The sequence below is a fragment of the Kogia breviceps genome, chromosome 7 (genome assembly GCF_026419965.1).
Source record: "Kogia breviceps isolate mKogBre1 chromosome 7, mKogBre1 haplotype 1, whole genome shotgun sequence".
Taxonomy (NCBI): Eukaryota; Metazoa; Chordata; class Mammalia; order Artiodactyla; family Physeteridae; genus Kogia; species Kogia breviceps.
Window position 1 is genome coordinate 112081826 of NC_081316.1, and position 14518 is coordinate 112096343.

Below are 14518 nucleotides of genomic sequence, written 5' to 3' on the forward strand. Positions count from 1 at the left end.
AAACGGGCAGGGAGAGGACAGAGGGAGAACGAAGGAAAGGAAGTAGCAAGCAAGCTCAGAGGAAGACGCAGCTTCTAAAAGCAGCAGGTCAGCAGTGCCGATGCTACGGGGTGTCCAGAGTGCGTTGTAGAAGAACAGCAGTAACCTTGGGGGAACCAGTTGTTGACCAGGACGCAGAAGCCAGATTATAAAGGGTTAAAGAGTGACCACGTTGGAAGGCAACGAAAAGAATGAAAAGGTTTAACTAACAGAGCAAATGAGAGAGGGGAGGTACCAGGAGCAGGGTGCGAGTTATGCTTTGTTTCACTTGGTTTGGTTAGAGTAAAAGAAAAGCAGAGCTCTGAGGGCGGGGACTGCCTGCCCCAATCACAGCTGCACCCTCAGGGCCTAGATCAGAGCCCGACGCAGAGCCGCCTGAACTAAAGATTTCGTGCAGCCCGGACAGTGGGGTAAAAGGACAGAGCCTGAGGGATAAGAGAAGGCCCTGGAGAAGGTAAGAGCCCGCATCAGAGGCAGGCCTGAAAGGAAACAGTCAGCTGTGTTCAGACACAGAAACAAAGGAAGAAAGAGAAGAGGAGACGACGAGAGCGTCAGGCGCTGAAGAGATGCTGGCGGAGCTTGTGCTGAGTGACCTCGATGGGACCGACGAAGCCGGGGGAAGAGCCAGCTCCTCAGAGCAAAGGGGGCAACGTTCCCTGTGGAGTCTCGGGAAGAAATGTATGAGACAGGTACCATCAGGGATGGAGGAGGGGTCAGTGAGAAATGAGTAAAAGGATGAAATAAATCAGAACCAAATTCAGGATCACAGATTGCAAGCAGGGCACCAGCCCCTCACAGAAGGGATGGCACACCTTCCAGCAATCACTTACCCGAGGTGGGCTTGGACCACTGCAAATCAACCTTGGCAAGGTCCTCCAGCTCCTGCTGAGCCTGGCTGAGAGACACGGAGAGGATGCGGACAGACTGATAGGCAGCTGTGTTCGACAGCTCGCTTGTGGCATTAAATATCTGGAAAAGAAGCAGGAACGTCATTTCTTACACCAACCTAGTGGACGGTCGATGATGCTACTGCGTCCTGGTAAACACTGCCAACCTGAGCCTTTCGGATACCAAAACCAAATGAATAATCAAAACCAATGACGGGCTGCTCCGGATCGCCTTGATCCACAGAGACCATGATAAATCACGTCCCCAAAGAAGGTGGGAACACAATGAAATCTGAGATCTCAAGGACAAGTCTGTGGTAGATGAGAGGAGCTGTGCATGGGTTTAGGCTAAAGAAGGCTGAGATCTTGAAACAAAAATACTTCTATTCAGAAAAAGTATCTGTTAACATAAAGCCATGGCATTAACTTCTTTTTTAATGGAGCCAAAAAGGCCGTGGGGAGGTTAAGTTTATATAATCCATAGCTCATGAGAGATGTATATTCAAAAGTAACACACCTGAGAAAGGATTTCTGAACTCCTGAAACATCCTGAAATCAGCCTCAAGATGCTTAGCTTCTCATCTCAGTCCTGGAAAATCACCCAAGAAAAGCACGGGAGGCCTGGCAGTGTGAAAGGTGGTGTGCAGAGCCTTGCTTGACAGCAGCCCCAAGAAACCAGACAAAGAAAAGGGTCCGTCCAAAGACACAGCACCTTTTCCCAAAGCACTTTATGAAACCTCACCAGTTGCCAAGAGTGCGACAGGACTGGCTTAGGGTTCTTCTGGACCCGAACGTGTGTGCTACGCCGGCTGGTTTCATTGTTGGTCCTACGAAGCATCATCCCCCTCTGGGCTTACATGTAAGTGCTGTCTCCTTCAATCCTGATTTTTCAGTAGCTATGTTTCTCTTTATTTTAAAAAGAATGTATCATAAATATACTGTTTTGCTTTTTCATTCGTGTTTGTTTTTTCTGGCCTTCTCTCCATCCCCCTGGACGGTCTGGTCTTCCCAAAACAAAGGCCTAACAGGAGCCTCCCGAAGGCCAGTTATCACTGGCCTCCGAGAACAAGAGCTCCAGCTGAGACAGGACCGCCACAGCCGGAGGCACAGGAGTCTGGGCCGCTTTCCACTGGCCGCTGGCCACAGAGTGTGCAGCTGGCTGGCTTTCCCTCCCACCCGCCACAGAGAGTACAGCTGGCCTCGCCGCTGCAGTGTAGGAGCAGCCAGGGTGCCTCCACAGAGCATTTCATTGAAATGCGCTGCCCCTTGAGTCACCTTTTCACTTGCCGCTGCGCCTGCTGTGGCCAATAAGATGGCCAGATGCAAAAGAAATGGCTCTTTTGGTCCCTGTGGGAGCCGCAGCCTGAAATGCTCCCTGGGTAATGGCAGCTCTAGGCTGTCAGGCTTACTGGTCTTCCACACGTGGTCTCAGGAAAATTCCACAGGAAATCCAGACCTGCTCGTTCAGGATCTTCCCTGGCAAGTTTCATGTAAAATAAACATTAAAGACTAAGAAGAGACTAATGCACTCACAGTATATTTTGGCAGGGAAGTTATTTTTCAGCAGCAAGTACCTGTAAAAAGTCGCCTCCCTTGAAATTCAGTTCTGCACCAAGCACTGAGGATCGTATGTTGCTTCCATGGAAACAGGGGATGAAACTGCTTCTCTCCACCCACACCAGCTTCCGCACCGACTGGGAACTCCAGTGCCTCCTCGCAATGAGACGCTAGTTTTGGGGGGCAGCGCAGGGAACATGCGTCTCGTCTATTCGACCCGTTGCTAACACTGTAGAGTACTGCAAGGCCAACAGAATGGGGGGGGGGGGCAGGGGTTGGCATCCTCCTCTATTTTTACCAGCACACAGAACCGGATCCAAAGCATTGGCTGGAAAACTTCCATTTTCAAACTCACATTTGTGTATTATTTCAAGCCAAAGCTCGAAAGCCACAGAAAGTGTTAGTAAAAATGGGGCTGGGGGGGAATTCTTGCTGCATCTGATGACAATTACTTCTGAAATTGGTACCCTGTCCCAATATCACCAATCCTTTTTGATGGAAGGATTTCCTTGGGGATATTGGCAGCAAACTTAGGAATAAAGAGATTTCAGGAAGATTTTCATTTAAATGACACTTGGTTTCCCTGCTGATGAGAGGGGAAGCCTTACTCCATCTGCTGAGATCAAATTTCATCTCATCAAACACCTCAGTGTAATTATTTTTCTACCAAGTATTGAAATGAGGATGTAAATGAATACCAAAGTATTTGAAGTCATTAAGGCGGCAGCGACTGGGAGAGGCCTACCACCTCTCTGGGGACCCGCAGTTCACCATCAAAGCAGCTGCTCACTGGTGTTCATTTTGTAACCTTTAGACTACATTCTTGAATTAATGAAGAAACGTCAAGAATCTATTTCCTCAGAGAATCTTGGCATGGGGTCTGCACAGGGGAGCAAAGCATGTGTGTGAATGTGTGTGTGTGTGTGTGTGCGCGCGCACACGCACAAGTGCACGCACTGAAGCACACAGGGAAACGTTACTTAAAAGAATTTGCATCCTGTAAGTTACTTTACCTTCTACCACAGTACAATATAGCAGATTTAGTTGAGAAAATAACTACAAATAAGCCAGTCATCACAACTCCTATGAATCTGGTATTGTAATGTGGCACCAGCCCTTCTCCTCTGGATTTTAATTCCCCTATTTGTAAAGCAGGAATGGGGGGATTGCCGAGATATGGAAAAATGGGCTTTTCTATCTAACGTTGGCCGTCTTCTTCCGAGCTAACTAGAAATATCCAAGTCTTAAGACATACCCTGACTTAGGAGGTGACAGCTGAACATTTAGACTTTCCTCCATTTATAAACATCTCACTCAGTGTTATAAATAACACTTGATTTTAAAATTCCACTTTACCCTAACAACAAGATGGGCATACAATCTGCCATTTCCCTCATTTGACTGTGAAGAGTGGTTGGTTATAGTGGAAATCTTATCTCCTCAGAAAAGTCACGTAGAGGGAGAGAAGGAGAACGACAGAGACTATGTGTGTACACGCGCGTGTGTTGGAAGTCTTCCGGGGGAAAGGGGCAAGTGGGATCGAGGAGGAGTCGTGGGAAGCATCCTTTTGATCGAAAAACAAAGTTCTACCGAGTGTTTAGAGGCTAGAAAACTTGGCTTTTGGTACTGTCAGCACTTAAATTCAGTCTTGCAGACTAAGTGCGTGATTTAAAACAAACAAGTTAAAAAAAAAATTAACACTTGTCTTTTTCAGATGGAATCTTTTTTCTATTTCTCTGTATCTCAGAGCTTGTAGCCCTAGTCTAATACAGAATATGCTTAAGAGTAAATTCCAGGCAGAAAGAATGTGTTCTGTCTTAACAATCAAAATCTGATTAAGCTTGACAGAAAATGGGATGAGATCCCCTGGCACAGACTGCGGCTGAAAACCTGACTGTACAGATACAAATAGATCTGGTCCGTGCCTTTCTGTGCAAACAGAGAACTGTAATTAAAGCATTAAGGAAAGTACTGTTTTCCTTAATGAGTTAACAGCAATCCCACTTCTATATAAAACCATGCTTTCTATCAAGAGATAAAACTTCAATTTTGCTTCTATTCACTTATGTTAAAAGGGAGCCCAGTTAAAGTCCAGTTTAATAAACATTTAAATTCAAAAGGTTTCGGTATACTTAAGTAGGGCAGGAAGCAAGACTAAGTAAAATATTGGTTAGGAAGACATAAATGCAAGAATTTAGATCTTTAAATTAGAAAACTAATAATGAAAGGAAGTAGATATGTCCAGAGTAGAATCTTTTTAGGAGCATTATTAATTAATTGGTTAAAAAAAGGGGAAAAAAAAGGAAGAAACCATAAGGGGTAGAAGCTATAGAAGCAAAACAAGAAATCATAAGTATGTGCAAGGACTCAATTTTATAAATTTTTTAAAACAGATTAATTGAGATCATGGTCCAGCTGTAGAGATTTTTAAATCTCAAATTTAAATATTTCTCAAAGATGGAGAAGTAGATAATGGAAAAAAGGCAAGGAAATAAAAATCAACTTGAGGAGGAACTGAGTTCTCGAGAAAGAGCTAGGGAAGATGATAATCTTTTCAAGATCTTAAACTATTAAAGGAAACAAATGAAAGTACACATCAAAGTATATAAACGTATTAGTTCTGATGAATAATGCAAATTAAATCATTTATTCCTAAGATTCTTATTTATATAATATGCCTCTTTACTGTAAACTGAGCCTTTGATATTTAAGATATCAGTTAGGTGAACATCAATTTCTTGATTTTTTAACTTGCTGATAAAAATTATAGTTATTTCATGCTCATTATAGAAAAATCAAAAAATACAGACAAGCAAAGAAAACTAATCCCAATTTCAAATGTGCCAAAGAATTTAACTCACACTAACTTCTCTGGAAGTCTGATACTGAGTAAAAAATATTTACTCATCTTTCATCAATATTTTAAGCTGATAATCTTTAAATATGTGTATGAACTTGCTACTGTCCAGCCCTGATCCTAATATAAATGAAACAGCTATGGTCTCACTTACTTTTATTTTTAAATCAGATAGCTTCCACTAAACAAACAAAGCAATGACAATTCTGAGGCCCCAAAGCAATAACCCCATCACACGGTACCTAGAAATCCACTCTCTTTATTCTAGACTGTTTTTGTGTTCAATTAGAAAGTGGAGTTGTTTTTAAAAAGAAATCTCAGTGCTAAAGACATTTAGCAGCAAGCTTTTGTTCTACCACCGTTGTCTTGCTAGGATACCAATTAAGAAACTTTCTCCCTTGATAACTCTTTCAATGTCCTTTTTATCCAGCTTTAGTTAAGAGACCTCACTCATCGTGTGTCAGAGGGGCCCTATCCTCTAATAGCAATGGGGACAGGAACACTTCAAGATGAGTTTCATCACTGACAACGTCCTGGCAGGGTGGCATTCCCCTGTTCTGTCCCACTTGATTCCCTGGGTACTGTATATGCCCCATCCCCTACCTGGGAGCTCATGTAGTGCTCTTCCTCCCGACATTCTATCAGGGTAAACAAGAGCCCAGTGAAGTCTCTCTATAGCTACAATAAGGGAGAAAAAAATGCTAGTTCTCAAAATTTAAGAAAAATTAATCTTCAAAGGCCATGACTGAAACAGAAAAATACTGACACTAACAAAAGAAATCCTAGGCTATGAAAGAGTTGAGCAAAAAGAATCATCAATGGCTATTTCTGTGTAAAAAATATATATATATTAATTTGATATATGAATATATATATCAGTTTGACACATGACCCCTAACTGAAGTATCAAGGTGTCTGCGTGCAGCTTACCTTGGGATGGTTCAACAATAACAACAACAAACAGATAAATCAAATATGGCAAAATACTTACAACTGTCAAGCTAGGTGATGGATATATAGGTCTTTATAAGTCTCTTAACTTTTGTGTGTGTTTGATATTTTTACAATAAAAAGCTTTTTAAAATAATGACATCTTATATTTAGACATCACTTTTCAATTTATAAGGGCCTTTTAGAGAGAAACAAAATACTTTTATCTTCATAATGGCCCTGTTAGTTAGGTCAGATATAGTTGTAGTATAGTCATTAAAACTAAGCCTCAGACATTTAACAAGATTCAACAAACTTTCATGATAAAAACTCTAAGACAAGTAGGAATAGAGGGAAATTTTCTCAATATGATAAAAGGCGTTTATGAAAAACCCACAGGTCACATCATAGAAAGACTGAAAGCTTTCTCCCTAAGACCAAGAACAAGACAAAGATGTCTGTTTTCACCACTGCTATTCAACACTGTACTGGAAGTTCTAGCCAGAGCTGTTAGACAAGATAAAAGAAATAAAAGGCATCCAAATTGCAAAAAAAAAAAAGGTAAAACTATTTCTAACTGCAGATAATATGCTCCTATACATAGGAAATCCCATGTGGAGCACTCACATGTCTCAACTTTGAAACTTACTAGAAAGCTACAGTAATTAAAACAGTAGGGTACTGCCATAAGAAGAGACATATAGACCAATGGAATAGACTAGAAAGCCGAGAAATAAACCCTCATATATATGGCCAATGGATTCCTGAAAAAAGTGCCAAGACCATTCAATAGAGGAAGCACAGTCTTTTCAACAATTGATGCTGGGAGAACTGGATATCCACTTGCAAAAGAATGGAGTTAGACCCTCACCTTACACGATATACAAAAAAGTGATTAAACGGATAAAAGACCTAAACTTAAGAGATAAAACAAAAAAACTCTTAGAAGAAACATTGGGAAAATCTTCATGTCATTGGACTTGGCAACAATTTCAAGAAGATGATACTAAAAGCATAGACAACAAAAGAAAAAATAGATAAATTGAACTTTATAAAAATTAAAAACTTTTATGTATCAAGGGACACTCTCAAAAAAGTGAAATGACAAACTAAGAATGAGACAAAATATTTACAGATTGTGTATCTGACAAGCTATTAATACCTAGAAGATACAAATAATTCCTACAATTTAACAACAAGCAACCCAATTCAAAAATGGGCAAAGGGCTTAAGTAAACAATTTTCCAAATAAGACATACAAATGGCCAATAAATAGAGATAATACTCAACATCACTAGTCATTAGAGAATGCAAATCAAAACCACATTAAGATACCACTGCACACCTACTAGTGTGGCTATAATCAAGAAAGCGGAAAGTAACACGTGTTAGAATGCAGTGAAATTAGAACCTTTGTATATTGCTGGTAGGAATGTAAAATGGTACAGCCACTGTGGAAATGGTTTGGTGGTTCCTCAAAAGTTAAATATAGAACTAACCCAGCAATTCCACTCATAGGCATATATCCCAAAGAATCAAAAGCAGGAACTGGAACAGATATCTGTACATCAATGTTCATAGCAGCATTACTCACAATAGCCAAAAGTTGGAAACAACCCAGGTGTTCATCGATAAATGAATGGAAAAGCAAAATGTGGCATATACAATGGAATACAATTCCACCATAAAAAGGGATACAAGTTTGATATATGCTACATGGATGGACCTTGAAAGCATGATCCTTAGCAAGATAAGTCAGACACAGAAGAACAAGTATTGTATGGTTCCACTTATATGAGGTACCTAGAAGAGGCAAATTCATAGAGAGAAAGCAGAATAGAGGTTACCAGGAGGCAGGAGGAAGGGGAAGGGGGGATTTATTGTTTAATGGGTACAGAGTATACATTGGGGATGATGAAAAAGTTTTGAGGCTAGATAGTGGTGATGGGTACACACAGCACTGTGAATATATTTAATGCCACTGAATTGTATACTTACCAACAATGATACATATTAGGTTATATTCAGTTTAACCACAATTCTTTAAAAGCATGTTTTACAAAGTTTCATAAACACCAAGTGATTTGCTCCAAGCCATACAACTAGTAAGAGGCAAAACCAACACTCACTCTCAATTTTTAAATTTCCATGACAACGAAAGACAGAGTATGTTAGCTGCCCAGCATCCAAACAAAATCTAATTGTTTTGATTCCCTAGGCTCTCTCCAGAAGCTCATCTTCTAAGACCAATCAAAAACAAGAGTAATCTATTTTGCCTTCAGTTTGATATGAAATCTCCATTACCATCAGATACTCTCTAGCTTCTGCCTTTAGCCCAGGAAGGTGAGAAAATAGTGCCCCACACACTGACACACTAGCCGTGACTAAGAAAGCAGGCTCTGGGGTTGCATTCATATCCTGGCTCCACAATTACACTGTGACCTTAGGCAGGGAACTTAACCTCAGATGGGCCAGTTTCCTCATCTATGAGATAGGAATATCATATTACTACTTACCGCATATAAAGTTGTTAATCAAATTAATTAACACATGCAAAGAAAGCACTTAGAACAGATCTTGGCACATGGTAGAAAAAGAAGGCTTCTACCTCCTTCTCCTCCTTGCCCCTTTCCTCTTCCTCCTTTCTCTTCTTCTATCAACATTATTAACACTGAGACTCTGCAAATTACCTGTGAAACAGTCATTTGCATGTTACTTTGCCCACTGCAAAGCCAGACATCTCCAAATAAGACATCATGAATTCTCAGGGTGAAGTTCTTCCTCCCAAGAATCTGCTGTGCCATCACTTCATAAGGTCCACCAGGCTTCATAGGATCCAGTACCACCATCCAGCTATTAGAGTGTGCTGAAATAATAAGGCTCCAAGAATTAATCAATCAATCAACTAAAGTGAAATTAAAACCCAAATCCTATCATGCATCAGACTCATTTGTGGCGATTCCCAGCTTCTGTGATGAACTGGATTCAAAGCTACGAAGATTGGTCAAATTTCAGACAGGTCAACAGAAATAACTAAAGCAGCAGCATAGCTATCTTTAATCTGTACCAATCCCTCCTTACTTTTTTTTTTTTTTTTTTTTTGCGGTACGCGGGCCTCTCACTGCTGTGGCCTCTCCCATTGCGGAGCACAGGTTCCAGACGCGCAGGCTCAGCAGCCGTGGCTCACGGGCCCAGCCGCTCCGCGGCACGTGAGATCTTCCCGGACCGGGGCACGAACCCGTGTCCCCTGCATTGGCAGGCGGATTCTCAACCACTGCGCCACCAGGGAAGCCCCCCTCCTTACTTTTAATCAAAGCATTTACAAGAAAAATAAATCACCCAGTTATAATCCTAAACGAGGACAGACAAAAATACACAGAGATTAAAATTCAAGGGAGTTTAATACAAAAACATAAAATAGAAATTCTTCCTATACCATCCAACTATCAATATTAACATAATCCTAATCTAACAGACTTACCCAGTGCCCCAAACTAACTTGTAAGTATCCAATCAAATGTGAGCACAGGTTAGAGAAAATCATTTATCATCTGAAACTGACTTGATGGTATCATCCTTGTCATCAACCCCCCAACTCCTCCCCCTGTTTCTCTCAGGGATTAATACCACCAGTGGTTCTGGGCTCTCCTATCAACAGTTAAACAGGTGACACATAAAGAAGTAGCAGGAGGCACAGAAATTAATCTCTCTTTGAAGAAGATATTGAGACTTGCCCAATTAATTACCTTCACAGTTATCTACCAGACTTAAGGTTTTTGAACGCAGTTTGGGAGATGAAAAGCTATCCAAGACCCTATTTCAGAAATTCATAGCACATTCCTTAGGAACCACCCCCCTACCACCTTCCCACCTCTCACCCACGCACACCACCACCGCTGCCAACATCATACTCGGAAACTTAAGAAAAATATCTTCCAAGTGGCAAAATTATGCCTAGGAGAACCAAACAACAGGAACAAAGTTGAAGAAACGAGAGAGAGAAAATAGACAAAATAGAGAGATGATTGTTTTAAAATAAATATTCTTGGACTTCCCTGGTGGCACAGTGGTTAAGAATCCGCCTGCCAAGGCAGGAAACACAGGCTCGAGCCCTGGTCCGGGAAGATCCCACATGCCGCGGAGCAACTAAGCCCGTGCACCACAACTACTGAGCCTGCGCGCCACAACTGCTGAGCCCGCGAGCCACAACTACTGAAGCCCACGTGCCTAGAGCCCGTGCTCCACAACGAAAAGCCACCACAATGAGAAGCCCGCACACCGCAACGAAGGGTAGCCCCGGCTCGCCGCAACTAGAGAAAGCCCACGCGCAGCAACGGAGACCCAACGCAGCCAAAAATAAATAAATAAAATAAATAAATTTTTAAGAAAAGATAAAATATTCTTGGCATAATGCTGAAGAATATGGACCGATTTATAATTTGTGTCCATCGGATCAATGTAAATGCAAAGGGAAAGAATGGCAAGGGCTGGAAACGAGGCATCCTAAGGTTATTACACCAACCGGAAAAAATTAATTATAAAAAAACTAGCCAAGTGCCTACTCGTGCCAGACACTGTGCTAAGTTCCTCCTAATCAGTAAGAGCTAAGAAGAGAAGACCAGCCTCACGGCAGGAGATTGGTAAAGGCTCAAAGCATAAAGGATTGCTCAGAGTCCCGTGGGAAACATCCCAAACCCTCAGGCATCAGTGAAAGGGCACAGGTCACTCCTCTCAGAAGCACAACTGACTGAGACTGCTACTTCCACCCCTGCGAGGTCAATTAAGCCCAGGACTAGATGTTCGCCTTTGCTTTTAACACCACCAATAGTCACAGACATGGACATATTAAATGCAGAATTCACCTAAAGCAGAAAAATCACTGTTTTGGAAACAGTGGGCAGCTAGTACAGATTGTGTCGCACAGGTGTGATGTGCTCCGTATGGCTCTCTCGTCTGAGCAGGCAGACTCTCCAATCTGTCCCAACCGCAGCCTTGCCAAGGTCTTTCCAGACTTCTTGCACTGACGTTGCTTACTGGAGCTCTGTCCTCCTGCCACCAACATTACTCATTTGTGATGATGAGGTCAATCCCTAGAAAACCCAGGACAGGGCTATTTTTGAGCCTTCTACTACTGTGCAAGCTATTCCTAGTCACTGCTGTTAATTAGGTATTTACATTCAGTCTCCATCCAGGCAATATGGCTGGTGTGGAAAAGCGCCTTCACCAGAGCTTCTGAAAAGCTCTGCTGCACAGCAATAAAAAGACAAAGAAGGAAAGGGGGGGATGTTGGGGCAAAACAGGGCAACACCATCCTACACCCAGAGGATGAGCTCCCTCTAGAGCCTAAAGCGTCTGAAGAGAACTAGGCATCGAGATCTGAGCCTTGTTCCCCAGGACTGCTCCCCTGCAGGAAACTGCTTGACTTCCACAAAGACCTTGGAGAACTTCCTTCTGTTCTAGTCCTCGAGTTCTTTTGGTTTCTAGCTCTTTTCCTCTCCCACTTCATAAGAGAAAAACTCTGACACAAGAATGAGTGTTAAGTAAAGTTAACTGCCACGCAAGGCAGGGGAAACCAGCTCCGCTACAGAGGGGTTATTAATGGTCAAAGTAACTCAGAAATAACTTGTTTAAGACAACGTGGATTTACTGCCATGTGCCGCGGCGGGTCCTCAAAATGCAGCAACAATCGACGAGAGGGGGTAGGGAACTGAACGCACCAAGGTATGGGATCAGAAGGGCACAAGCAACTGACGGTTGCAAGGCAAGCTTAATAACAAAGCGTAGCCATATATATACCCCTAAAGCAGGGAATTTGCTTAGTCACGCCTTATCGGCATCAGCTGGTTGATTGGCTTCTCGGCTTCTCCCTCAAAGGCACCAATTTCCCCTCCAGGGTTGCTTTTCCTAGCTTTAGGGAACAACCAGGGACTCCCAGTAACTGAGCAGGTCCCTGGAGCGATCTGGCCAAAGACCATCTCCTTTTTTACGTTCATACCATAAAGTCCAGGATGCATACCAAGCAGAGTACAGTCGGGCCCTGAGGCTTATGAGGGTCTTAATGGCGCCCTCCTCAGAGGGCAATGCTCGCCACAGGACTTAACCTGGTAAGAGGCACTAATGGGAACAGAATGGAGGTGCCTTTACAAGGTAAACACTGAGTTACGATATGATATGGTCACTTCATGTGCACAAGTCCTGGAGGGCTGTCAATGAAACCTGCCCTCAAAATGTCTTGAGGGAGGTACTGGCCAAAATATTTCAAAATGTGGCACATACTTCAAGAAAAGAATGTGATGAGGTAAGCTACACACACAGTTTGAAGAAAAAAAGGACATCCCTGAAAGCTCAATTTCAAGGCTTTATGAGACGCATGCAAATCCAACCACAGAGGTAGCGGCTCACACCAGTCAGAAGAACCATCAGCAACAAAACTACCAACAATTAATGCTGAAGGGGTTGTGGAGAAGTGCATACCCTCTGCGTTAAGTGGGACTTTGCCGCCAGCCGCAGCGGGTCCTCAACGTGTAGCAACAATCGACGAGAGGGGGTAGGGAACTGAACGCACCAAGGTACGGGATCAGAAGGGCACAAGCAACTGATGGTTGCAAGGCATATGAGGGTGTAACACAAGTAATAACCGGTTGATAAGAATAAGACAATGCAAACTTCCCAAAATCCCAATGCTTATAAAAAACCAAACTATTATTAGTAACAGAAACTGAAGAAATTAGAATGGTACCATTATTATAATTTAAGGTGCACCAGATTTGAGAATTCAAAATCAGATTGGGGAAAATCAGAAGGAAAAAAGGAGGGAAACTTCACACTTGTAACAGCTTTAACTACCTTTAAACTATGGCCGGCCAGTAAAGTCCCTTGTCCTCCTACATATATTTCAACACAAAAATAGTATCTTTACTAGTCTCATTCTTTCCATTTTTGTTATTGTTGCCCTGTGAAATCATTTTTTCTAGAACAGCAAGAAGATGTAAAGCTTTCTCAGCTTGGTAGGTTAATATATACAGGTCTACGAGCAAAAAACACACTGCTTGGGCAAATTTTTCTTCAAAAGGTTCTATGAACCGATAAAGTTTTTCACCAACGGATATGGCTTCTGTATACTGTCGGACATGATACAGGATGACTGCTTGATTGTAATACAACATACTGTTTTCAACATCATCTGATCCATCCATTTCTTCAACAGCCGAGTGCACCTGATTCTTCAACTGGTTAAGTGTCTGTCTTAAACTATCTGTTGTTGTCTGGTTACTTTTGAAAAACTCAGCTACTGCCGTATTCAAAATTATTTTATAATCGTCTTTGTTTATATCTTGTAGGCAGGCAAGATGTTGCAGACAGACATCATAATTTCCAGCTGTGAAAGCCTGGAAAGCACTGGTGGACAACTCCTTCTCTTGATCAGTGATCTCAGGTCGCTCCTTGGATACTTTTTGTCCCATATTTTTTTTACTTCTGACTATTGCCCCGAGTTACTATCAACTTTACTATGTGGCCACACTTTCACTCGTAACTCCGGGGATTCACCTACCGAGATTCAGATGTCCCTCTCGTCCGGTCCCTGCTCGGGCGCCACTTGCCGCCAGCCGCGGCGGGTCCTCAAAGTGCAGCAACCATCGACGAGAGGGGGTAGGGAACTGAACGCACCAAGGTATGGGATCAGAAGGGCACAAGCAACTGACGGTTGCAAGACAAGCTTAACAACAAAGCGTAGCCGTATATATACCCCTAAAGCAGGGAATTTGCTTAGTCACGCCTTATCGGCATCAGCTGGTTGATTGGCTTCTCGGCTTAGTCACGCCTTATCGGCATCAGCTGGTTGGTTGGCTTCTCGGCTTCTCCCTCAAAGGCACCAATTTCCCCTCCAGGGTTGCTTTTCCTAGCTTTAGGGAACAACCAGGGACTCCCAGTAACTGAGCAGGTCCCTGGAGCGATTTGGCCAAAGACCATCTCCTTTTTTACGTTCATACCATAAAGTCCAGGATGCATACCAAGCAGAGTACAGTCGGGCCCTGAGGCTTATGAAGGTCTTAATGGCGCCTTCCTCAGAGGGCAATGCTCGCCACAGGACTTAACCTGGTAAGAGGCACTAATGGGAACAGAATGGAGGTGCCTTTACAAGGTAAACACTGAGTTACGATATGATATGGTCACTTCATGTGCACAAGTACTGGAGGGCTGTCAATGAAACCTGCCCTCAAAATGTCTTGAGGGAGGTACTGGCCAA

The 14518-nt window shown here is 42.7% G+C and overlaps 1 protein-coding gene across 7 annotated transcripts in view; it reads right to left on the reverse strand.

Annotated features, from left to right (window-relative positions):
• SIAE (sialic acid acetylesterase) overlaps positions 1–14518 on the reverse strand; it is a 44299-nt gene that overhangs the window by 19725 nt on the left and 10056 nt on the right. For 6 of the 7 annotated variants that reach the window (XR_010841477.1, XM_067039218.1, XM_059070334.2 and 3 more), the window contains 2 exons: positions 8961–9136; positions 870–1008 (listed from right to left, as the gene is read on the reverse strand). Coding sequence is in view for 6 of the 7 variants with exons in the window: in XM_067039218.1 (XP_066895319.1) it covers positions 870–1008; positions 8961–9136 (315 nt within the window). In the remaining variant the exon portion in view is untranslated. Of the gene's footprint in view, positions 1–869; positions 1009–8960; positions 9137–11132; positions 11408–14518 lie in introns of those variants that run through there. The other variant, XM_067039220.1, reaches the window with a different exon arrangement.